At 37.9% G+C, this 27,529-nt stretch overlaps 1 protein-coding gene and 1 long non-coding RNA gene across 3 annotated transcripts in view; one reads left to right on the top strand and one right to left on the bottom strand.

The window, feature by feature from the left end:
- Positions 1–20,941, top strand: part of LOC117164964 (membralin) — a 161,625-nt gene extending 140,684 nt beyond the window's left edge. Inside the window, exon 13 of one of the 2 annotated variants that reach the window (XR_013059633.1) lies at positions 20,782–20,868. Coding sequence is in view for 1 of the 2 variants with exons in the window: in XM_076623007.1 (XP_076479122.1) it covers positions 20,782–20,874 (93 nt within the window). In the remaining variant the exon portion in view is untranslated. Of the gene's footprint in view, positions 1–20,781 lie in introns of both variants that reach the window. The other variant, XM_076623007.1, reaches the window with a different exon arrangement.
- On the bottom strand, positions 86–6,776 carry LOC143303411 (uncharacterized). Its single transcript, XR_013059635.1, has 3 exons — positions 6,552–6,776; positions 814–983; positions 86–647 (listed from the first exon to the last, which is right to left on the bottom strand). It is a non-coding gene; the product is annotated as an uncharacterized LOC143303411 (long non-coding RNA).
- Positions 20,942–27,529: the final 6,588 nt, after the last annotated feature.

Below are 27,529 nucleotides of genomic sequence, written 5' to 3'. Positions count from 1 at the left end.
TTTTATTTCAACGTGAGTTCTGACCGATTTAAAATATTTCGAGAGAAACTATTTCGATTAATCGAAATTCATACAATACAGTTGGTTTTTTTAGAGGTATCGTAAATGTAAGTTTTATTAGTATTTGGAGAAGCTTGATATGCTTCTGTAATTTATAAACTATATTACATTATATTTTCTTATCGTGTTAAAATTGGCGATTATCGCTAAACATAATTATACAGCAAAAAATATAGGCACTAGATCGAATGAAAATAATTCTAGCGATTTAATGGCTAAATATCAGTTTTGAACGACTGGATATGATTGCTAAAACTTGTAGCAATTTTTCGTTTATTTAATGCTCCTTAAAAAAGAGGGAAAACATCTAAAACGTCTCGTTTGTGGAAGACTGACGTTCAATTTTCACGAATAGTCGCCAGGAGACGCGAGCATCTACTCTTTCCTTTCTTGTTTTTTAGTTGGAAATTAAAAGCAGCTGGATGCTGCCTCGTTCCGAGCCCGGAATTCCCGAGAGCAAAGTTTCTCAACAAAGGCTGGATTTCTTTCCTCGCTGTTCGCTTCTTAAACGCTGACATAATGTACGAGCTAAGTCCCTTGAATCACCCAAGAGATCAGGACATCCCGGTTTCATTGGCGGAACGTTCCTAAAATGAGAACGTAAATCCATACCATGCTGAAAAGCGATAATACGTCTTGTTTTTCAATACGTATTCCGAACGAAGATTTACAACCAATGAATTCATTTCTGTTGAGACAAAGATATTGTTCTCTAGGTATCTCTTCAAAATCTTCACTTTCTTGCTTACTGACCACAACGCTTATTAGCACTTTAACGCGAATTAACGACTCTGACTATCCAGCCGGTTCGATCGACAGCAGCCAAAATTTGTTGTTTCATCCTGAAAGGCTAATTTCACGTTTGCACCGGGCTAGTAGTCACGAAAGGCCAGCCAGACGAAACTTGAAAGTTTTGCGCACACCTAAATGGGAAAGAGAAATAACTTTGACTGAATTGAAGGCGACAAATTTGAGAAAGAGACACAGAGAGAGAAAGTAATCCTTTAATGATCCTGGACACACGAGTCGTAGAGAGGAAAGCTTCGCCTTCTATCGAAGACAGAAGAGGAAAGAAGAAAGGGGAAGGAAGGAAGAAGAAAGAGGAAAAAGGAAAGAGAAATGAGGAAAGAGGAAAGATGAAAAAGGAAGGAGAAAGAGGAAGGAGAAAGAGGAGAAGGTGGCTGGCTCGGTCTGCAGGCATCTGCATAACAAAACGCGCAATTAATAAAGTTCCCGGTGTGGAGGGCGACCACAAAAGAGCATTTCGTCCTTTCACTGTGCTCCTGCAACCTTCCATCGCCTTCCTCTCTGTCCCGCCGTCCTTTCCCCCTTTTCGTCTTCACCCCTTCGCCGAAACGAAAATCGCATGGGTGGGGACAGAATGTAGGTTGGCGGAGTCAGAGGGGATCGTGGAAACAGGCAGACACCTAGCTCCGGGTTAAATAAGTCAGGCTTTGTAAGGAATCCTCCGTGAAACTCGGAAATCTTTGCTACGCGAAACTGTTGGCTACGTATTTTTAATATTTTACCGGATACCGGCTTTTCTGCGTTGTTTCCACTCGCTGGATTCGCGGAAGTGGGTTTATTTTCCAAGCTTTTCGGCAACTTTCAGCGAGACCGGGCCACATCGACGATGATTTTTTCGTGAGGAATGGAGGATTAAATGTAGGATAGTAAGAGCTTTGAAACTAACAACAGATCTTTCTGAATTTTATTAAGAGATTGTTACCAATTCACAAATCTGATTTTCGCGGATTCTACTCAAAGTATGATGCTACCGATCGAGTTAGAGGAGCGAGTAGAGCAATAGCGGAATAGGCAGCAGTCGTGCAAGAGGACATTTTCACACTGCATCGGCTCTAACCGGGGCTTTCTTTTCATTAAAAGCCCAAGCAAACTTTCGAATGAAAATTCGCTTGGGGGGTGTCTGAATTGAATTGCTTGTGCTACCGACCGCTCCCGTCCTCCCTTTCTACATTCTTTCTCTCTCTTTCCCTTTCTGCGAGTCGTCGCGTCGTGTCGGTGCAATCCGAAAGTTTTCCCGCGCAAAATGCGAGTCGCATTATTTATCAAACGGGCGAGGAAGCAGCCGGCATCGGGCCGAGATTTTAACGTTGGCTGCTATCGTGCAGTTGCCTCCTACGGTAAACAGTTTTCAGTCTTCGGTTGGCCAAAAGTCTGGCTAGTTAATATTTCAGACGACTTCGAGCTAACTTCATGCATACTTATGTCGCGACGCGTGACTTCACCCGCAACCAGGATACCACGCTCCCCGATCCACTCCGCTAGATTTCCGCGCTAGATTTTCCAATTACCGAATTTTACACCGATTCCTCCCGTTAGCTACGATTTCTCGATACAAAATCGTTCGCAAATAATCTCCCCGCGAGATTATTTTTACCAGTTACGGCGAACTGATTTTATTAACGTGAAACAAAGTCCTCTACGCTATTTTTCGACAGTTTCGTTTTCGCACTCCCGCACAATGTAATTCTTGTCCGTCGAACGTTACGTTCCACAATTTCTCGCTTGCTTTTTTTCTAAAATTCCCTTTCTGGCATCGATATATTCAATACACCTTCGCGGTGTAAATTCCGCAAGGGAAAGCGCTATTCAAAAGTGAACAACGACAATAACAACATAGGAGCATTGCACAAAGGTGACAAAGTTTGAAAATTGTATACGCACTCTTTTGGTATCGAAGTTTAAAAATTGTGGTATACACGCTATCAGTAGGGGAAAATAGAATAGTTCGGTAAACTTATTTCGTAGAATTAAACAATACCTTCATCAAAGCGATTAATTCCTTCGTGCACCGTTCCAGCTGCGTTCTTCATTAATTAAACGCATCGGTCGATGCGATTTTTGTGCCTCAACGTAAAATACTCGGGCAAAAAAATGCACGCATCGTATAATAAAAGAGAAATAATGGCCGCCTTTGGAAGCAATTATTACGGACTTGCAGAATTTTTTGCAGAAAAGGAAACATCGATAAATACGCGCGGATGTAGTCTAACGTCTTTCACAGACGTTAATAAAGAAAATGTCTTCTTTGTGAAGCTATCGAAGGGTATAAAATGGAAGAAACGTTTGTTCGTGGTGATTTCTTCCGGTAATAAACACGACAGTTTTTGCTTCCTTCTTCTTACTCTTTTGCAGAACTGATTAATTCTTGAATATTCAGATATCGTAGACCGTATGCAATAAGTATTTTGTGATTATACAAGGTTCTACTATCTTGTTCCGTTATTAATTGCTTCCGACTGAAACAAAGGCCACGTAAATATAACTCGGAATTGTTTTACGCGAGATAATAGAAATAAGACAATCTAGATGTTGGCAATAAGTTGAAAGATTTCTGCTGTTTTTTAAGGGACAATTGTTCTTTATAGGTATCGCGTCCGTTATTTCCTTATCATCGTGTTTCCTTGGCAGCTTCAGAGGATGCGTAATTCTACGAAATTTTATCTGCATCCCTTTCTATGACGATTCTATAAAAAAATGCATCATCATCGTGCAAACGTAAATCATCTGTATTGCGTAGGCGTAACCTTTCGAACTTGATCGTAAGATTTTACACGTACTTTCGAATCAACCGAAAGAATTTATCTAATGAAGTAGAAAAATATATGAAATATTCTTCATTTTTCTCTTTCTTTTCCTTTTAAATGGGTCGTCGTATCGGTTTCGTAGAAAAGTCAGTTTTCCAAGAAATCGATTTCTGATAGGTAGTTTGTTTGTAAAAAGGTAAAAAATGTTTTTTTAAAATGTGGGCAAATACGATCTATTCCTACATTTCTAGGTAGATATACAGTTTGGTAGTCGATCTCGGTGCTTATAAAAGAACATTCGCACGCGGTTGCAAACACGCGCGATCACGCGCATACAGGGCAACGTTTCAACCGGAAAACTGACAGGGTGCCGTGATCGATCGGCTCATCAAACATCATGCCATATTGTTGACTGAATCCCTTTTGCGGGGCTGCGAAGCTGGACGAGTTGAAGCGAGAAGAAGAACCAAGAGGAAGGAAAAGAGCCAGCTAGAGTGTCTATTTTTATTACGTGGTTTAACCTGACGGCGATTGCGCGAACCGGAGACTGATGGCGTTTTTATATACACCTGCGAAGAGATAAGGGAAACTACGAAAAGATCGTGTATCCGCCGGAAATTAATATGGATCCCCGTCCCCTTCTCCTCTCTTTCTCCGAGAACTTTTTGGAAAACAGGTAAGGGCGTTGCTCGCGCAAATATCCAGTCGTTCGGAAAATTCGTAGACTTTTTGACAATTGATTTGTTCCATCCTATCCTACATGTTATATATTTTATAAGAATCAAAGAGAATCATCGTAACAATTGTTTAATTAATTATAAATATATTTCGTATTTTCCTTTTACCTAATTTATTCGGTTGTGTAGCGAAAGAGTGATCAATTGCAAGTTCGAACAATAGAAGATTGATGAAGGGCCCGTTTGATTTTGCGGTTTATCCATCATCTAACATCGATGCACTAAGCGTTCAAAATAGAAAAGGTGGAGATTTAAGGGAACTCTTGGTATCTTTTCGGTTAAGCAGGATCAATACTTTCAATGGCAGAAAAAAAACAATCTTTTCCCGTAAATATAAATTACGTATAAACGCGATCAAAATCTTCCGTACTGTAAATCAAATATTATGAACGATAATCTGTGAACTAACTTTTTAGTTTGATAAACTGTTTGTTTACAGAAGATTAAAACTGCCGTAAACATTACGCTTCTCCTTGTTATTTTTTCCCAGATAAGAAAATTCAAATAATGAAGAACGTAATATTTTCATAAGTTCTTGGAGTTAATCAGAGTGATTTTAGAGAATTTTTCTTGCTCCCCGTCGGTGTACGTACGATTTTTGTTGGCGTGTTTCCGCGATGCAGCCAGGAATAAAATAATAAATTATTGAAGCTATGTTATGTCGCGTCCTTGGTCGTTGGAGGTAAACAGTCTCCGGTCGCGGAAATTGAACAATTTTTCTGCATTTTGTTTACCAGTTGCTATTCTCCTTCCGTTCTTTCTTTCTGCTAGCCTAGCTTCGAGTCATTTGCATTGTTAACAAGCACGTTATATGCACCCTGTTCGCGTACCAAGTAAATATGCCCTGATTAGAAAATGCAAGTCATTCTCTCTTTCGTAGTTTGAAAATCGTAACTTCTATGTATATGTATATATAGAGAATAATGGTATTTTACTGATTTATCGTAATATGCGCATGGAAGTGTAAATATTTCTGGAAATAACGGAGCATAAATCAATCCGGTAAACGCGTCTCTGGAAGATACGATACAACGCGCGCATCTCGTATGATGACAATCGGAGGATTTTTTAAGCGAAGATAGTGAAAAAAACTGTAGAAACACGAGAGCGTTGCGCGTTTACATCCTGTTGAAAAACTTTGTATTTCGGTAAAATGTTCGATATAATACATATTTCTCTGGCGATATGCGGTCCATCCACGTCAACGAAGGTCCTATCTGGTCGCATCAAATATTACGGCTCGTGTAAACACTGCAGGGTGGTAATTAAAGCCAGGTCCTTCTCGAATTATAAACATCGAACCAGGGTAAATTCGCCGTAGGTGAAAACCCAGCTAGCGCATTTCCTAAATTCGCTTACACGAATGTGCACTGTGTGTCATCCTTTGGCTATTACAAAATTCCCATCAAAATTAGCTACAGTGTCGCAAAGATATTATCCCATCAATTCAAACACCTTAAAAAATTTTGATCTTATCGCATACATTATACGTATATCGATATATATACAGAAAAAAATTTATTTTGGTAAATGCGATTATACGCAAGAATTCGGAGAAAATTTCAATGATGAAAGTAAATATGTGTTTTTATCGTTGTTTGTTATCTATCTCGCGTTTCGGTTGTAAATACGTACGCGACTTAAGTGAACTCAGTCGTGACACGTGATGAATTTGTAGTGTTGCAATATTATCAAAAATTTATCGAATTAATTTACACAGTTTTAAATAGTTTTTAATTTATTTCGTAGTATTACGGAATCCCTTTCGGCAATCTATCTAAGCGTTCCCAAGATTATTGGACTGAACCAATTTCGATACGTATTTATATTTGAAAATTCTAAACAATTGTGACGCAAACATTTGTTGTAAAAGAAACTTAGCAAGTAAGTATTTAGGATTAAATTGTACAAGCTCATTTCGAACTCCAGTCCAAGCACCCATAGAATTCGAGAATCTATGTACTTATAAACACTAATTACTGATACACATAGTAATTGGAAAGTATGTACATAATACGCACGCAATATCGTAGACTTGATTCGAGACAAAATAGCCGTCTACAATTTTGAAGTGGTTTCTTTAAGTATAGGAAATGAAACATTGTCTCTTAGCAAGTAAAATTTTTCTATTAAGACCGACTTGGATTCCCGTTAAACTTAACTCCATCGTTAGTATCCATGTTCCAATGATCTGTTAACTTACTTTTTCTCAATAATGCCAGAAGAAGAAGAAGAAGAAGCAGAAGAAGAAGAAGAAGAAGAAGAAGAAGAAGAAGGAGAAACGAGGAGGCACGTTGTCAAGCTCATTGCCAAGATCCATTTATTCATTTCCTTCAATTCCATCCATCATCTTCCTAACCCGATGTTTGAACAATTGGCTTGGTCAATCTGCCGTCTTCGAGAGCCATTAAGTAGGATTACTATTCGTACTACATATACATACTACACACTATCGATTCGGTGCCCCTCTAGAGATATCTCTCAGTATAGGTTGCGTAACGTCACACTACTTATTTGCAAGAGTTTCTTGTGCGTCACGCTCGTTGCCATGAAAAGGAAGTTCAAGGCTTAATTTGACAAGATGTGACAAACGACGCCAGTCCAGAAAGGGTAAAAATGCTCGGTACAGTCGGCTAGAAGATTGGTATTACATATTTATAGGAGACTCAGCATTGCCTGCTAAAAAATGTCCCGCCATTTCGCACCGACTTCAACTTATTCGTCATTTCTCTTTGTCGACCACTTTGCCGCGCACCCTTGAAAAATGATTGTACTGTCAAAAACGCCGTCTACCGCGCCCGTCACCTGCGTCTCGACTCATAATTCTCCTTTATAAGGAAAATTATCATCACTTGTGCTCCACTCCAATTCCACTCTCATTTTCTATATCGAATAACCAAATTGAACTCGCGGTGCTTTTGTAATACCAATTTCACCATCCGATTGATATTTAACGACCTGCGATTATTCCGCAAGCCCGTCCCTTCGCACTTCCCTCTGAAAGAAGCCATAAATTACGTATTATCGATTCGCGATAACTTAAAATAGTAACATGTACTAATACGTGCTATAAACAGATCAGAATAATTAATACACTTGGATACTTCATTTTCTCTTTTTTCTTTGAATGATTTTTTCAAGTTATCTTCCCACTATTATTCCCACTATGTTCTTTACCAGAAATTACGAATAATCTATACATACTGTACCGTTAATTGTATTAATAATGTTAATTAATACTATTAACCGCACCATGAATTATAGCGAAATATCTGCAAAATTGAATAATTACGTTACAGTGCATTTGCAGCAAAGCATGATATATGCTACAATATTAAATTCGATAATAATATTCTTTGCAAATTTTCCATCAAATTCATCTTAAAATATTCTAATTTCTACGTCTAATTTAGAAATCGTTTATTCAGGCGATTTACATGCAATTTCGTGAAATAGAAATTAATTATTATACCGTTAACGAAGCCTCGTAGATCAGAGGTGTGTTAAAGTTCACCACAAATTCACGAACTCTACTTACAGATGAGATACCTTTTTGCCACGAAGGCAACAGGTTGCATACCGAGAGCAGAGATCACGAACTTGCTAAAGGTCGAGCTCCGTGACATAAGTTCACAAATTGTCTTCATTTGCTTACAAAACGTCGGAGGCAAGTTCAAAAAAATCGCCTGAATTTGCAGGCTGGAATCTTGGAAAGTATAATGATCGATGCTAGAAAAATTTTCTTGTGAATTTTATTAAGAATTGTTCAATGTTCGTTAATCTAGATATATTTGAATATCTGATATGAAATAATATGTATATTAATAATACGAAAGTGAAAAAAATGCGAATGGATTTGGTCTGGAATTAGCGGTGGAAGTTGACATTTTAAGATGAAGAAGAAAATATAAAAATATTCAAACTATTTCAGACATAAAGTTTTGGTAAAAAAATTTTAATAGATCGCTGATAAGAATTAACGAAGGATTAATTGATTGTTCAAACGAAAAGACGAGTAGCCATTGGAGCCACGTTTGGCCAATAAGTAAAACTATTTGAATAAACAACGGTCTTATAGAGGACGTTGGTCGAGTTCATAATGATATAACAAATTTTTTACGAAACAAATATAATATCGAAGAAACGCTGACTCACGCAAGATAAGACCGCTTCCTCGCTCTGACGTTAAACGAAGTAAAAAGACGCACGTGTGACATGGAAGAGATTATGAAACGAAATTTTTAAACGCAACACATATACAGGATGGTTGGTAACTGGTGGTACAAGCGGAAAGGGGGTGATTCTACGCGAAAAAAGAAGTCGAAAATATAGAATAAAAATTTTTTTCTTTTAAGTTTTTTTTTTAAATTTTTCCATCGAGACAACGATCTACAGTAAGATCCGTTATAACGAGACGCGATAAAGTGCACGCGTACCGAGCGAAAATTCAAAGTCGATTTTCTCGAAAACAAAGCCTCAAACGAAAAATTTTTATTCTATATTTTCGATTTCTTTTTTCGCGTAGAATCACCCCCTTTCCGCTTGTACTACCAGTTGCCAACCACCCTGTATACACATAATTATCTGTCGTAGAGTACATAAAGTTGAAGATTCATGGATTTGAGCAAAATATGTTACATATTTGTGCATAAAGAATTCCATTTGCTTTCCGAAGGGTCACCCTGTATATACGAACAATCATAGCCGATAAGTTTTGCAGTTTGCTTATTTTATTTATTTACAAATTCTAGCTAAGGTGTATTACATCTTACCAGTTATACTCGAGTAAGATAAACAAGACGTTGAAAACTATTTTCCCCTTTCTCTCTTTGAAGTTATTTAAAACAGATTATTTTTCTGGGATTAAAAATGAGAAATTTATCGGCAGGTATCTTATGAACGTGTCAATTAATTTGTTTAACAGTGCAGCGGTATCGCGCGATTCGACGAATCTGCGATTCGCCTTAGCATTTTCATGGGAGGAGTACAGGGCGAAGCAGCTTATTAACAAAGTTAAATTAAGCAAAGTTTCTGACTCTGATTACCTATGGCCCGCGTCACACGGGCCGGTTTTAGTTTGCTCGACAAGCTTGTTTCTCGCTGGTCAGATAAGCCGGCCAGCTTCACCGTATTATTTCCAAAAGTTTTATGGAATCGGTTTTTACTTATGCCGTCTATCGACGAATAAATATTTAAACGATCAACAGGACAGAATGATATCTCTGCCCCGCCGTGGTATAATTCTGACGATATCGTATAGACATAATTGCCAATCGAGCATGTTCCAATGAAAAATGGCTTCGATCACGTTGAACGCCGCGGGCACGCGACAGTTCATTCATTGACTACCGTATGTATTTAATCAAGCCGAATCGAATCGGTTCATACGAATTAAGCGATAAATAATATGGTAGAATGTTGCGTAGTCGCTCAATTCGTTGGAAGGTATATGTTTATTCCGTCAACCGGTGAAAAACGGACGGTCTTACACGATTAATGAATTTTAATGAGACTCGACGTTTGCCAATTCGCTTATTTTCATACAAGTAATTTATGCGAGTATCAACTCTATCGCCAAGTTGTTTCATACATCTATTTTCTTTGTGATCCGCATGATTCCCAATAATCTGTGAATTATTACAACTACTATACAACTATACGCCAAACTACAAATTATAGAACGCAGATAGATCTTTTGTATTTCTTTTGTTTTAGTTAATCTGATCGCATGCGAATGGTCTTTCGTTTTACGTCATTGTACTTGTTAATTTAATCTACTTTTATCATTGATTTGAAAATTAGGTTTATGAAATTAACATTTCAAGCTAAAGATATGGAGTTTTTAGGAATTAAACTCAACGATCGATCGATCATTCGATCGTCTTGAGAATGAATAAATTTCGAAAAGAATTATTGACAGAAATTACATTATACGTAATTTATCAAGGTTCGGATACTGTAAAAAATATTAATTAATATAACTGAAATCTGGCTGAATTTTTTTGTGCTTTTATAGCTCGAGGATACTGATTAGTCATTAAACACCAATATCCAATAAAATAAGAGATCGGATTATTTTCAATCGACAATTACGTGAACAGCCGAACGAATTTGTGTTAGAACGTTCTAACGTGCCGTTTTCCGTCAAAGATATCGGTAGCCCCGTAAGGGGATCAGGCAACGTGAACTATGAGCTCTATGCGTTAGTACTTCGTCGTAATACCGTAAATTGATGACTACTGCATTTGTGTCCATCGGGATGCCGTATATAAACCAAATCCCCCGGGGAGTTGATGGCAAGCCAAAGAGAATTTCATTACCGGCCAACGAATTATAATGCGGTTTGTATGCATACGCAAATGTTAAACTTCCTCCTTTTTCCTTTCTGTTGTATTTGTAACCGAATTCGTGGCGTGCATTTCACAACGATAAAATCGCTAATTTACAAATTTGTCAACCTTTGCACAGAAAATATTTATATTAGTTTCAACAATTCTCACATGAATGAATCATGTGGTTTCGCTTAATTTTTTTTTTTTTTTTGTCTCAAGTATCAGATGTTTTAAAAAGCCAAATATTGTATTTTCTACAAGCCTGAGGATTGAAAAATTCTGGCCGTGCATTGGTAGTCGTTTGGATATCCGTTTTCATATTCTATATGTATATATATATATATAATTCGAGCTGTGTATTTTTACTATTCTGCCTATGTTATCGTTAGTTTCATCAGAGCCTGTCGATACAGAATCTTGTATGTGGAATACCTAGTTAAAAAAAAATTCGTTTAAAGACATATTTACGTCGAAAATAAATTACACGGTCTATTTACAGAACCATGTTGTGAATTATGCAGCTATATTAACATGCGCAATAAATAACGTTAACATATGTAATAGATGGCAGCATGCACACATACATACATTCAAATACATATATATGTGACAATTTGACATAAAGTTTACTTATATAAGTATAACAAATTGTCTTTCCTTAAAATATAGTCATTTAATCGTCTTAACAAATGCTATCTTGAAAAAGATATCTCTATTTAACGTTTTGTTTGAAAAAATACATTTACGTGCCGCAACTAAAACTTGCCACTTCGACGGATTTCCCCGAACTAGGGTTAATTTGCCAAGAAACCAAATCTTCCTGTACATCCTCGATTAATTTTCATAACTATAAATCAGTCTTATTTTGTCATTCGATGTTCCCATCACGGAAGGTCCATCGAGATTCGCAAAAACAAATAGTTCGACAAGCTTATCAACGCGTATCGGTGAGATTATCATCTACGATACTTCTGATTTATATGTGAGAACAAAAAGTGGAGGAAGAATAAGAAACGTTCGCGGTGCTAATTTGCGTAAATCGCAAGAAGCGTACGTTGCGGTAACTATACTCTAGCGCCGACACAAAGGACAGAGGCGAAAGGCGGAGCGACCAAGAAGAGACCGCGGTCGACCGAGGAAGCCGAGATCTTTATGGTAGCAATAAAGCCAACGTTGCTGGCTTCCAATTACAAATGACTACTGGTAGCTGAAAACTATTGCCTGTGGCGTACGTGTACTCCCTACCTATTCAAGGCCCGTAACCCTGCGCACACCCTTGCATTCTCGTTCTCTCTGTTCCCCGTATAGACGCTGACCCTACGAGCCAGTTCCCGCGGCTGGTTAGCTACGTGAAATAGGACCTATCGTAAATCCTCGTAACGCCTAACTAGTTAGTTAACTCCCCCACCATGTAGCGCCTCGACTTTCTTTATGCCGCCACCATCGTGTCCGATGTAAGGATTACCTTGGTTAATAATTGTTATTAAGCAACTGCCACGCTACTACGTGATCGCTTGTTCGGATTTTTCTGTTCCCTGTCGTGTCGAGGGTGGACAAAGAAAATATGTTTCCACGGTGGCGTGAGACACTTTGGAAGACCATAAGCAAAAGAGGATGGTTGATAGGTTTCGTTCGATTTCGTAGTTTATGTCCTTTGATCTAAGAATGCTCGCTAAAATAATCGCAGTAATCTTTTAACAAAATCATTCTACGGCTGTTATATTGAAAATTGACTGCCTGAAAAGAGTACGAATGTATAAGTGATTAACGTACGGCAACTTAATAACTATTAATATGTCGGAATGAGTTTGGCGAAACTTCTAAAATGTTTATAAATAGGGTCTGAAAAGTTTCCATCAGTCTTCCTTAATATTCAAAGTTGATACGCGAACTTCAGATCTCGTGGCGAGTTTCAAAGCTAATTTACCGTAACAAAGCTACGCCGTTGTTTTATAACCGACATTTATCATCGTATATCTTACGATAAATAATTAAGAACATCACAACGAATCTGATCGATCACTATACCGAACCTACCCTCTTGCTATGTTTCCTACTATGCGTTATATTTCCGAATTATCTGTAGAATCTCATTTGTACGTATATACATAGCATCGTAACAACTTTGTTTATCCATCGCATATACGTATTTAATTGTCCCTGCAAATCGTTAATTTTTACCAAATTGTATTACGATTATTTTTTTTACCGAATCAATATAATTAATATTATATTTATCGATTCATCTATAACCCATAGGATTCTGCTATCCAAGATTATATCGTTTAGCAATTATTCCATTCTCTGTACAATATTTCCAAATTCATTGATTAAAATTTTAAATAGAATGTGCATGAACTTGGAGAATACCTTTTTTATATTTTATAATTTGCAGTGTGTAAACAATTTTGCAACGAATGAGAAATTAAAAAATTAAAATCACCGTGTAAAACGATAAAAGTCAGGAGCGGATACGTAATCCTAAATGTATCAAAGAACATTTCACGGGGTTGAATATTTATCGTAGCGTAAAAATGTGCTCGACTTGGTGAAATTATTAAACAAAATGTCGCTGCAGTCTCTTCCATCGGTCCTCACATTTTAGAAACTATTATAATCTGTCGGTGAAATCCTCGTGCGCAAATCTCTTTGCCTTTATAATCGCGTTCCATCGTATGAGAGTTAAGCCAGCGCGAAAAATTCGTACAGGCCGATCGAAAAACTGCATCTAAACGCATCTACGTTATGGAAATTTGACGCCGACCTCGTTTGTTCGATAATTTCTTACAAAAAACTGCTTTAATCAACATCAAAATTATGGAAGGTATTAAATGTTGATGATAATTTCTCCTATTGTATCATACAAAAACAATTCATATACAGATATTGTTACGCCGGGCGACTCTCTGCCTGGCCCAGGTCACACACCGCGGGCCAGACGGACACCAGATGTCCGCTCTTCCGTACGGCGTACCCTCAATAGCCTTAAGTATCTTCCATAAATCTCAGGAATTTCCTGGTAGAGGTCCTTCAAACCAAACAAACGTCTGTTTCCGAAGAATTTCTAAAGGCTCTTGTCTACCACGGCTTGACAAGGGAAAGTTAGTTTTTCTCACGTATGCTGCAACTTTCCTCCCACTAACCACTTTCTCTCGAGGGCGGTTAAGACCCTTCGTTTAACCAATTAACAACGAAGCCTATTCCCTCACTCTCCTAACTAAAATCGTCACCAACAAATCCGATGGTCCCGTGCGCTAGACACACCCATCCTTAGCTTTCCTCCGACACAGCATCGTCACTCAACTTCACTTCTTCTACATCGTTGGAAAAGTCAACTACAAAATCTAACGCTAATGCCTATCGGGGCAGTCTAAGCATAACGCGAGAGTCGGTCTCGGTATTGTCGAGCATACATTTCCTCTCCTAAATATCTTATAGTGCTACGTCCACTAATACATTCAATCCAATTACAAGAGCCCTGCTCTAACGTACATATCTATCTTATCTTCGTGCGATAAGTGATTATCTATCTATCTATGCTCATCAGTGTAATCTAAGTGTTGGAAATATATAATTTATAATTCTGTGAATCACAGTGTTATACAAACTCAATCACCCCTATTATCTCAACGGAAATCAGGGGATCGATCAAGTCATGGTGTCGATTGTTATAATCGTAACGGGAATTTACGACTCCCGTTGACGTCTCTCCTAGTGACTACGTCTCCCCGCGATTGGTCGAATAAACAGATATGAATGATATGAATGTATAATCTCATTATTGGCAAGAATCAGGTTGTCTATTTATATCGATATCGTATATTTTTTAAATACATGTATGTGTGGCGCATGACGCATTTATCGTATGTACACACTACATACTACGTAGCTTACTTGATAATTAAAGAAACAATCCAATTCTGATAAGTGAACTTTTTCCCATTTGTATACGCATCGCAATCTTTACCATTTCTATCCTTCTCTAAATGCCAAATTCTCGCAGCACGATAAAATAACTCGCGAACCACTTAGTTCGAAACAAACACGATTGCTTTTTCAGCACGGAAGAATCATCAACTCAAGCGTAATTAATAAGAATCGACACAGCGTGTGAACGAGTGACGTATGCGCGTTTAATAAATACGAAATGGAATTCGCTGCAGGTTGTAAGTAAACTTTGAATAGCAGCGCGTATGTTCTGTAAAAGGCGTACAGGTAACAGAGCTGGTCTTAGTCACGGAGAGAGATAGTCGTTGGTCTGGTGAAAAGCGAGGCGCCGCATATTAATCATGGTATTAACACTGGAACGTTGGCAAAAGCTTAAACTAGCGTGGTTGACACCGTTGAAAGGTGTCACACATCGTCCTCCTTGGCAACTCTGCGTGCTTGGTCCCTTTCTATATATACACGTATACGTGTATTATCCTGTTGAACGATAAGCGAATAGAGATACAGGCATCGTGAAGGGAAGAGAAAAAGGGGGGGGGGGTAGCTGAGCCAGGATGCTAGGAGTGGGACTGCAAACTGAAACTGGGTGCGAAAATTAATTGCCAGGAACGCTTCGTTCCATCCACTTTTGCCAAACTACCCTTCACTCTTAATTACTAACCACCCTTCGGCCTGCTCGGCCAGAATCCCTGTCGCTTTTCCAGCCGACCGCTAACTGGTGGGAAAAATCAAAATCAACGCCGTTGAGCGAAAGATATATAAAACGGTAGAATGATCAGATATCACGGTTTGCTTAATTTTCCAGCGTATCGGCTAAAAAACAGGGCCGGCAGCGACGTCTCCGACCAGAGTCGGACAATGTTTCGGTCAATTTTGCTGGACGATCGTTGCTAAATGTCCGTGGTTAAATTTTAGCGGAAATTTCCACGACCCCTTTTCATACCATAAGCTTTTTTTACAAATTTAAAATTCGCGAGGAGTAGGTAGCTCATGGGTTTTCCTAAGAGTAATATTTTGCGTTTTAAGAAACATGCTCCCTCCTATAGTGCTCTACGATACTACTTTAACTCCTTCAACGTAATGAATTCATACATTTATTTCAATATTGTATTCGTTCTTACGACAAAAGATTTCAACGTCTCTATACTTAAAATTTGCACGAATATTAACTTTAGCTTTCCTTTTAAAATGACAAAATTATCATCGAAGAAAAATAACACCGTGTTATTAAAAATTATCCCGACTACTTAAAACTTTTGTAAAGTTGAAAAAGAAGTTAATTCGTTATAGGTAATCGATAGTTTGTTATACCTTGCTCGGTATCCCGATGGAAACGTGATGCGAGCGAAGCGCAGTAACAGGATACGGTAATGCTGCTATTATTCTTGTAGTTGAAGAAAATAAAAGGAAAGTACGAAGGATAAATAAACGAAATAGCGATATACAATTTTCGAATATTTCCATCTCGTACGAGCCACAATGGCGAGATTGCAAAGAAGCAATCATCGATTCGATATGCAATGCATAAGGAAAAAGGGTATGCGCCTGTGCAATTGCTGTACTGTGTACAATGGCCGAAGAAGAAATTGCGCGGACGCAAAATGTAGATATAATACAATCTCTGTTACTTGCTTTCTGTAACATGCTAATGCGATACAGGAAATGGAACGAAATCGCGACGAAAATTACCTCGATAGTGAATTGTACGCAAAATTATTAATAACGACAATAACGATGTTATATACATACATACGTTAAATTTGTTCGATAAACAAAGAAGAGCAAATAATTTATAAATACCTTGTAATTTTGAGAAACGGCAATAATAATTCTAAATTATAACTTCCGATGTCTCAAATTCAGAAAAGAGTAGATATTTTAATCGACGAGAGAATCATCGATACGGTCGAAACTAACGAGAAACTTATCGCATCGTGGAATAACGACATCAAGAGCTCTGATCGAACATGAAGGAAAGCGAGAAGAGTCGGGTCAGAAGCACGCGATTGCATAAAAGCGTCTATCGATTTGAAACACAAGATTTCGAGAACAAGAGGAACGAGGAAGGCGGAGAAGAACAAGCGGAAGTAGAAGAGAAAGAAAAATAAAAGACACGAAAGAGGATGGAGGTGATGGACAGTAGAGGTGTCGTTGTGTCGAACGAATCCGTGGAACAAGAGGAAGGCGATGTAATAAAGCGAGTCGTGAGCGAAACACGCCCCGAAGGCTACAGCTACCCTTAGAGTTACAATCTTCTTCGATTTCAAGAGGTCGACAGATCAAGCTGCTTACGCAATACCCGTTGTATCCTTATAATAAGAACAAGTATGACCCTCCAAGTCCGAATAACCGTCGACTACGATTCTTACATCTTTTCCTGATTCTTGTTGTTCCCCACCCTCACCTCGCTCCGCAACGCACAACAAATTCCTCAGACAGAGAATGTATCACGCACTATTTTCTATTTTTTATTAGACGTTTATAACCACATTTTTCTTTGTATATAACTAAATCGTATTTGATTGTAATTAAGTATCGACACGCAATCGACATTAAAAATGATTGCACGCAACCATTTATAGAAATTATAAGGTAAAAATATCATTCCTTTCCCTTCGAAAGGTAGGAAAAATCTTTTCATTGAAAGAAAAATTGACAAATGAGTGAAAATTAAAGTTGAGGTGAAATAAGTGCGAAATAAGACTGAGAGCTTTTTCCGATATTCGTAACCTGTGATCAATCCTAAATAACAGAATAAATAAAATAAAGAATTATTAACAGTTGCAACGATAAAAAAAATGGCAATTCAAGAGCTTAACAGTTACAATCGAAAAATTCAAAAAAATCAAAATAATAGCAGATTGGACAGATCGAACCATCTGTGTAGTACTATTAATACGAAAACAGCAAGTTTATCATCGATATCTACAAAAAAAAACCTGTAAGCGTAACAATGATTTCACGAATAAATATAAACATCAAACAGAATCAATATGTGTACAGGAAGCACAGAATCAATGTGTCAGCCGAAAAAATGAAGACTTGATCCGGATTCCGAATGGATAAAACTAAAAAGCAATGAACACGTGGCGATACGTCCTGTTGAAATCAGATATAAAATTTCGTTTCACTAACGTTCGAAAAATCTGAAAATCACCGAAAGCTAGGTGCCACTCGATCGGAGGGTTGAAAAGTATTTTAGCCTTTATCAGAGTCTTGTTTATAAATGTTGTTCGACGCAAAGGACAGATAATGTATTTTTGTGAAGGGAGACGCGAATGATATTGAATTTTCCTCGGGCCAAAGTACACCGTCGAAACGCATGGCAATTTCCAAGTAGAGGAAGAAAGCGATGGCTTTTATGCAATGTCGAACGGCGCTCCTTTAAGTGCATAACGGTACGAAACGCATCGAGAAGGAACAACGCAGTCTGTTCGGCTAAATGGGCCTCTCGACGAGACCGGTGGACGGGCAAATGACCCGTTTCGTAACAAGCCAGTAATTGTGTTTGTTCATTGAAATTATGTCTTTACTTGGTCGAGCGGTGTTCCTCGTGTGGTTGATTACGTGTTACGCGGCAAATTCATGCTCTGTCATACTTCTCTGGTTATACGATCAAATAACCATTAGTTTAAAAAATTCATTTCTCTATCTTTCCTATTCTGTGATGGAAATTGTAGCTACCTTTGTGAGATCATAGGGAAAAATACGATAAGAACATTTTTTAAATATCATTTAATAGCGAAAAATGAGATGGTGCGATAATTGTTCGTAAAATGCAACCAAATGGATGTAAATACTTTATTAGACTGCAATTTTTCTAGATTTTCCAGACGAGGATATTGTATCATTACGTCTTATGAAAATGTAAAGTGTACGGAATCGACGTGAGGCGCTTTTATTCCTATCACATACGATACTTTGACCGATAAAAATTTGCCGACTTTCAACGACCAAGCACGACCTCTGCATTTCTGTCTGATTGTGAGAAATAGGAGATCTCTGAATAGAAATCGCGACTGATTGACTAAGGAATCATCCAAATTCTATAGCACTTAAAGCATCTACTATCACTCTCCACAATGTCTGTCTGTTGTTTCGGAGAGACGTGGAGCACGCGCGCCATTACTTTTATGAGACGAAAGAACACCTCTTCTCAAAAAATTTACTTCTTTCATAAAGAATAGTACGCACCGACAAAAAAAAAAAAAAAAAAAAGAAAGAAAAGGAAAAGAAAATTAGCTGACAATAAAGGGACGATCGGCGAAACATCGTCGATTCTCGGTTTAGAAAACGTTGAAAAAGGAATAAGGAAATTGAAAGAGAAACGTTTGCGAGTGATTAGAGATTGGCGAGTCTGCCAGCCGAAAAGCCTTTGTGGAAGAAGGAAAGAATGACTATGTATCGTTCCAGATGCAATTGGGTTATTAATTAAGGACATAAGCTGCCGCGGGAGTAGTTCGTGGGCATCTCGAGGATCTCTTTCATCGAGTTTTAATGCTCGCGGAAAGTAGCGGGTAAGAGGAGAAATATTCAAGCGAGGAAAGGAAGGGAACCTAAGAATCGCTGCCATCATGCTGATGTTGTTAGGGATAGACTTTTAATTTCACGGATCCTTAATTATTACCAAGGCTAGTTTTTAAGGGAGAACCCGGTTCGGCCGATATCAATCTGCAACGTAACTTTGTGTCTGTAATTGAAAAAAGCTTGGGAACCCTCGTTCCACTGCCAAGGGAAGAAAGAAACAACCAGCCAGTTCTATCTACCAGTCGTTTGCCGTAAATAAAATTCCGTTAAACAAAGTTCGCTGCTGCTGTTCTTGCGCTTATTTCCTGCCTCCTTTCATCTTTTTTTGCAGCTTTCACTCCGTCGTGCACCCAGTTTCTTTCTATTCTTCTATAAACTCATTGATTTACCAATTTCTTTATTGCAAACGCCTAACGATCGTTGTACTCTTAGTGGAGTACAATCTCTCTTCCTTCTCGACACGTATATGTAACGCAACCAAGTAATTGCGGATTTTGTCAATACCACCTAATGACAAAATCCGCAATCACTTAGTTGCCAATCCAATACATACACGGCGGTTGGCGACTATTGGCTAATTCTACGTGTTAAGATGAGTCAAAAGAAGGAATACAATTTTTTTATATGACACTCCGTTTCCGAAAAAAAGATTTTAAAACTTGCAAAAATATATTTAAACTTGGCTAATTATAGACTGAACAGGAGCGAATAGCAAACAAAAGGTTAAACTACATGTGAAAATAAGTAAAAAATGTAGAATAAAGTTTCTTTACACGATGCTTTGTTTTCGAGAAAAATAATTTTGGAAATGTATCGTATAATGCGTGTGCACTAGACCATTTCTTAATTAAACATATTTTAACTTTGTTCTATTCAAAGTGAGGTTTTAAATGCAAAAATTTTATTTCATGTCTATGACTTATTTTCACATCAAAAATCGCGTCCCAGTCGATTATCCACGAGTCGTGCGACACTCTGTATACTGTGTACACGCACGCGCGCGCGCGCACACACACACACACACACACACACACAATTGCACATAATATAATTAATATGAGAAATTTGAAGAAAAATGGTAAGGATCGCCCGCTGTCAGTTTCCTGGGAGTCTTCAGCGAAGATGGATGATTTTGGGGAATGTTTTTGGTGTTTTCCAAATATTTATCGGCGAGCGAATTATTTAAATATTGTTTAAAAAGCACAGGGACTTTATTTTATTTTTTATATCGTTTTTCAGTTTCTGTTCTATTGAATATAAGTGGTTGTATTTTATTTTAGTAATGATAAGAAAGATAGAATTAATTTCTATTATTATTTAGTTACACTATTACTTTAAAGATAACAAAGTTAGATATTGTCTTTAATTAAATTCTAATTTTGTATGAATATAAATTTAGGGACATTACTTATTGTAATAAAAATAATGCATTAGTGATTTTATTTAAAATAGGAATTATTATTGATAAATTGACTTTACAAATTTATATTTATTGTGTAGTAATTTTTATACAATTTTTGTATTTCTATATATTTATATATGAAAATTCTTCTTACATAAATTTAATTCGAGTTGACTTTGTAGAATATATTATTAATAATTATTTTTGGATATTTTTTGTTACAGAAATCTTATCATGTTGTACATAGCAGTTCCAACGAAAGCAACATCGAACTTTACGACATTTCCTCACCAAAATTACAAAAATATTACGATTAAACAAAATTTCAGTGAATTACTTAATAGTACATTGATTGTTAATTCATTTGCCATTTAAGGATACTTTGTGTGCTGCGCTAAAATTTAGTATATTGTACGTTACGAAAAGTTAAGATATAGAAACATGTACATTTATTGTATGAATTGTATGTATTACAAAATGATTTCAATAAACCGACAATAAATTGAAAACTCTGTATTATTTATTTAAAAACCTATTCCAGATCACATCAATATTCTTCTAATACAAAATTGCAATTTCTCATGCCGCATCTTCCCATGTTATCTTCTTCTGATCCAAGATGAAGATTTTCATCACTATTTCTTCCATTTTATTTATTGTTTGCTTCTTTTAGAATCCTATTTTGTACGTATATGGATGGAAGGAAGGACAGAAAGATGAGGAATGAATAAAAAGCAAAACGGAAAAGGAGACGGGGAGAAAGATACGGGAAGAAAGATGTGAAAGTGATGGGGAAGAAATATAAGAAAAAAGGAGAAGGAAAGAAAGACATGGGAAGAAAGAATGCAATGGAAATGAATATAAAGGAAAGGAGGGAACCGAGAGTAATATAGAAGGAATATACAATAAGAAGTGTAGAACTATTACGTAATTTTGGTTTTTGCTACTTTCAAGTTTAACTTTAAGGAAGAACGAAGGAAATAAAGGGAAAGATGGGGAGAGGAAATTATCGGATTTATTATTTACCTTTAGTCCTGCTGATTTTAAGGTTCAGGCAGGAGTGGAAAGGAAGGAAAGGAACGAAAGAGACAATCCTTGAATGTATCGTAATTTCATCATTCTAAATTTATCTTTGTTTGTGCTGATTCCAAAATTCCAGTAAGTTTGTGGGGAAGAAAGGAAAGGCAGGAATGTAAAAGCCCTTAAATATACTATATGTATGTGACGCTGTGTTAAAATATAAGGAAAAACGATAAGATTTATAAAATTTCACAATTTATATGAAGTAATTTTTATGAAATATAAAGTAAGCCAAAATTCAAATCGCAATTATTAATGTTCGTCTAAAAGTTATCCAATCATAAAAAATTCAATTCGTAAATTAGAAATTTTCTATCTATCTAGTATCAAATCTTGGTAGAAGTTTCATCCTTCAACCGCGTGGAGTTCAGAGCGAAGTTTCATCAGGGTCGGCGGATACCCTTTGCGGGCAAACATGATAAATTTTGGTCCCGGTATCCGTAATACGTGCTCCGATGACAGCGTCGTTGATTCAGGCGCATATGTGCGCGTGAAAACGATATTTCACAGGCAGTTTGATGAGCTTCGCACATTAAGCCGGGGGTAAGTAATTATCGACTGAGCAATGACCAGAATGGCCGGGCTGGGCCACTCCCTTCTGGGGTGTCCCAGTGCGTGTCACCGCATTAACCACCCCTATACGAACATCGTTCTCATCAAAGTTCAAACGCTGGATATCTCCGATATGTCATTGTAACCTCTGCACGGCTTAATTAACGAGACACGGGGAAAACACGCGCATCAAAAATCCGGCCATTTTTTCCTGTATTTCGTTTTCCCTTCCCAGAGAGATTCATCTCGATGATTCGTCATCGACGATAGAGGTGCTTCTGTCGAACGTGAATTCATAGATGACATAGGTATCGATAAAATTACATACATTTATAGGTTTTTAAGATTCGAAATTATATCGATCAATTAATTACATGAAAATTTCTTACGGCCTAATTCGATTGGAAAATTGGAATACGCGAATGATTTGTCAGAATACCTTGTCATACCGACGTAATGCATGTTTTATTTAACGGAAATGCGTGTTCGATTTTCGATGGCGTACGAATTGTTGGGAACGAAGGTAAGGAAATAGCAATCTCCAGCTATTCCGGGAGGAATATCGTTCCCATGTTCACGAGCAACGTCTCCTCTTCCTTCGATTCACCTCTTCGATATCAAACTATCGCGAGTCCAGGAAAGAGAGAACTGCAGTTTAGATGCCAAGTGCAGCAAGTGTATTGCGCTGTACACTCTTCAACTAATGAGAAACTATTGCAGAACGTGATTGCAAAGTTTCACTCCCCCTCACCCTGGAGAATCATTTAAAGTGCCGTATTCTTTCTGCAGATCCTTCGGATACGCCATTCGCTTATTCGAACATTCGTTTATTCCACTTTCCTTTCTTTCATTCTGTCTTGTTGTATTTCTTTTCTTTTCTTTCCTTTCTTTTATTCAAACACGAATTCGTTAAAGAGATACAAAGTTACGAATATCCCAAATCCGAGCTTACTTATAGATACGGATCTCTTACAAAATGTTCTCATTTTCAACGTAAAACGAGTGTATCTACATTTGAAATGTGAAATGGCCGGTTGTTAAATCATAGTTGATCGAATCAAGTTACATTACCTTGGTAGTTACTTCGGAGAGATATTTTGGTTAATTAAATCCACAAGCTTCGTTTACTGTTAACGATTTTAATTAGTGCAATTCTCAGGTATGCGAATATGGAGAATAATAAAAATCCCACGGTGCAGTTCTGCATGTACAACTTTTAACAGCACGTCTGATTTAATATACATATTGGTTTGAAAATACGTATTCTGCTCTCAAGTTTTTAGCAGCTTCATTGTCAAGGCTTTCCTATGTGTCTTTCGATAATACATCCTCCTGGTAAAAAAGTATGAAACTTCAAAATAAAATAAAAGAAATTTCGCTTTAAGCGCCTCTTCAATGGCGTCTTCGACATGCTTGTTATTGTATACAATAACGACATAAATTTCGGAAATTTATATGCATGTTGCGTAATATATTAATCTAAACAGTGGTTTGTTGCAACTTTGTAAGTAGATAAAATTCAAGTTATCGTTGATATTTTTAGTAATTTTTAGAGTGCAAATCCACGTTGATACGTATTAGAATCCTTGTCGACTACTTTTTTTCACAGGAATAATTTATGACCTCATTGTATCTCTTCGAAGATACATCCTTTTCAATATCAAATTCGCGGTCGTCGGTTACTCTTTCCCTCGATAATTCCCCACTTTCTTCTGGCATTAATATTTATACCGAATACATTACATGCTTTTCATTCTTTAGAACCCGAGACATTCTTCTTCCAATCATTACACGTAGACGCGTAATCGAAGATCAGGGGGCGGATAATGATTCCCGAACAAAGACTACATCCGACTTGTTTTGCCGATTTCGTTGATAACTTCGTTAAACTGTGAGGGAAGAGAAGCCCTTTCCCCCTCGTGACTCGCAATCAGTCGACTCTCATCGGCGTTCAGATCTTCCTCTCGAATTACCACCGAGGACTATCGAGACTGGCACAGTCAATAGAGCTACCTTCGTCTCACCTTCCGGAGAAAAGGAACAACCTGTTTTCGGGTGGGGCAATCGGAAATCCACCAACTCCGAATCGAGAATCGAGAGTACCTTGGTCTTCCGAAATAATCCTTTGGCTAACGATATCATTCCACTATAAATTTCAACCAAATCTTTTATATTATCGATATCATTGAAGGAATGTTTGATCTCCTATTAATCGAGAAAAAAGTGAGATGAATCATTCGCATGAGTATAACACTTCGTTTCATTAGATTTCAATCTTACCCAGTAATTATTTTATTTAAGAAACTCGTCGAATCCCGCCGGAAAATAGGAAGAAGTTTTAACTTGGCTCCGCTCCACAAGAAGAAAACCGATAATCGCTTAATGACAAGTATTTTCCCGCGAGCTTGAAACCATAAATCATAACATAACATCAGCCACGCAAGCTATCCAAAAACTGTCATTTGTATCGCGAACGAAGATCTGCGATATTAGTTCTCGTTGGTAGACGCAACAAACGGGTGGCTTGGGTGCGTAAAGAAGGGTGGAGGATGTCGTACCTTGGTTGCCTTTATTATTTTATTCCATGGCTTCTCTCCGGCAAAGAAAGAAAGAAACCGCGCTCCTTTCGAAGACAAAGGCAAAGGGAGAAGACGGAAAAGAAAGATATATATATATATATATATATATATATATATATCTATATATATATATATATATATATATATATATATAGAGAGAGAGAGAGAGAGAGAGAGAGACAGACAGACAGACAGACAGACAGACGGACGGACAGAAAGAGAGACAGAGAAAGAGAGAAGATAATGTAAGAGAAAAAGCTGGAAGAAGGGAGAAGGCACGTTGCGTGCAGGGTTGATGAAAGAGGAGCCAAGTATTATGAAAGTATTTTCCTAACCGACTGGCAAAGCCCCGAAGACATTTATTCCGCGAAAAATGAAGTAAAATAAATGTAATGTAAAGAGCAAACTGGCTCTGGTACCAAAGAGGGCGTTGGTCTACCCTCCTTCGACCCCTCTGAGCCTTCTTCTAGGACTTCCTCGCGGTTTCTCGAGGAGGAGAAAGGAAGGAAGAAGGAAGGTAGAAAGATCTAGATCCGATACGAGAGAGCAGAAAGAAAAAAAGAAGAGATAAAGTATGGAGGAGAACGAAAAGGGAGTCGAAGTGTAAAAGGTCGATGATGGAGATACCTCCAACAAGCTGTTCTATCTTTTCAACGTCTGTTCTTTGCCTGGAGGGACTCTTTTTTCTTCAACGTCGCCCCTTCTTTATACTTCTTTCAATATGTTCTTTTACCGAATCTCTCCGCGTCTCCTGACCCCCTCCCCTCCCCCACGTCCTTTCGTCCCAGTCGCCCACCGTTTTCCTCGTACGTTAAAGCTCCACTTTTCAACTTGACATCTTTAATTCTTTTTTTTGACATAATCGTCTTAGAAGGGGAACGCAACCATCTGAGAAACGCTCCGCGACACGCCGCGGAATTTCCTTTTCCTTCACCTCTTAACCGTCTGCCTTTACGGACTACCAATGTCTGCGAAACGATTTCTATCCCGTCCAGGGAACGATGGCAAAGCGCTCGAAATTATCGAGTCGACGTGTTTCCTGGATTATACCGCAATTACGTCGTGATCCGACGATAAATTCTTCTTGGTTTGTAAGTGGTGGTCGCGGAAGGGCGACGATCGAATAATAATAAGAGTATAATCGACTTCTTCGAAATCAATTTGCCTTATGATACAAATGAATTATTGCCGAGTGTTATGGTTAAGATAATAGATATACCATTAGAAAATTGAACGTCAAATAATTAAATTGTACACAAAGTATTAAATTTCGAAGCAGGAAAGCAACAACGAATTATGTGAGCTGAGTAAAAGCTCGTAACGGAATTCAAGACCTTTGCAGGCGTCCTACAATGGTTCATAGACATAGTTATTTAGATCCTCTAAACGAAGAACAAGGCGGAATGAAATCCTCTTCAGGAAAAGGAACTTCAAATATTTGATTTCGAGTTTCCTATTGTATTCCGCATTCCTTGATCCGATTTCAACACTTTTAATCCACGACAGTCTCTATAGTTATAAATATTTAAGTCCCTCTGGTGCAATATTAATAGGGTCGACGGTAATTTCCTGCGGGAATTTTCGCGACTGAAATTTCGCGAACTCTTAAACCGAAATTATTGCTAGCGAAGAAAACGTTTGTTCTTTTGTCTTTGTCTATTGTTTAAAGTTACATCAACCACCGAAAAATAACAAGGCAGTCGAACCTATTCGTTAAAACTGTTCCTTTATTCGCTGACCAGGAAACTGTAGGCAAACTATCGATTTAATTGACATAAAGATTATAAATTTTCGAAGCTTTAATATATGTCGAATAAGTGCTTCTTTCCGAGATCTACGTATGCCGTATTTATGCCAAAAAGAAGAACCGTAGAAATAATGTATACTGTAGACGATGTACCGAACATCGGTTACACATTAAAGATTAACTGATTCAGTTTGAACTCGTTGAAATGCGGCGAGACATTGGTAAGGGGGTTGCACGACTATTGGTTCCCGTGTTGGTGAGAGGTGGAATGGCGTTCCTCGAAACGAAGACGCCATCCGGAAATCGACGAGAAGATAGGTAAGGAAGATATTTACCAGCGTCTCCTCTTACAACCTAGGCAAACTTCAATTCCCCTTTTCCGCGTCTTCGCAACCCCCATTCTACGTATTTGCAATCGGTTACTCGATGCTTAACCCGATGAGAGAAGTAAACCACGAAGAAAAGGGCTAGGCAGGGAGGGGGGACAGTAGATGGGAGATGCAAGACTGCCGTGTCGTAATTTAAGGTGAACGCATCTTGCGACTGGAAAAGCGAGCCGAAAGTGAGTGTGTGAGTGTGTGTGTGAGAGAGAGAGAGAGGAAGAGAGACGAGGGAAAAGTGAAATGTTTTCTGAGTTTCTAGCATGAAAACTGCAATATGAGGCAGGGTTAGAAGCTATTAAGACCCCTCCCACCTCCGGTAGATCAAAATTCCCTGTTTCGATGACCCTCTGGGAAGCACGAACGGTGATTCACAAGAGAAAAAGGTTAAATTGCGAATGTTAAGTAAACAGGTTTCTTTCGTTGTCATTCTATAGTAGAATTTTCTATAAGTATTTTCAAGGCTATAAATAATTTATTAGAGTGCGTAGAACGTAAAACGATTGAACGGACAAGTACGACCGCAAAAGTAAAGCTGAAACGCGAGAATCCAGGCTACGAAACGCACACCGAAAGGGATGGGAACAGGAGAAGAAAGCAGACAAATGGAGATAAAAAATCGGAATTAGAGAGA

The sequence above is a fragment of the Bombus vancouverensis genome, chromosome 12, assembly GCF_051014615.1.
Source record: "Bombus vancouverensis nearcticus chromosome 12, iyBomVanc1_principal, whole genome shotgun sequence".
Lineage (NCBI taxonomy): Eukaryota > Metazoa > Arthropoda > Insecta > Hymenoptera > Apidae > Bombus > Bombus vancouverensis.
This window is presented reverse-complemented; position numbering and strand designations above follow the sequence as displayed.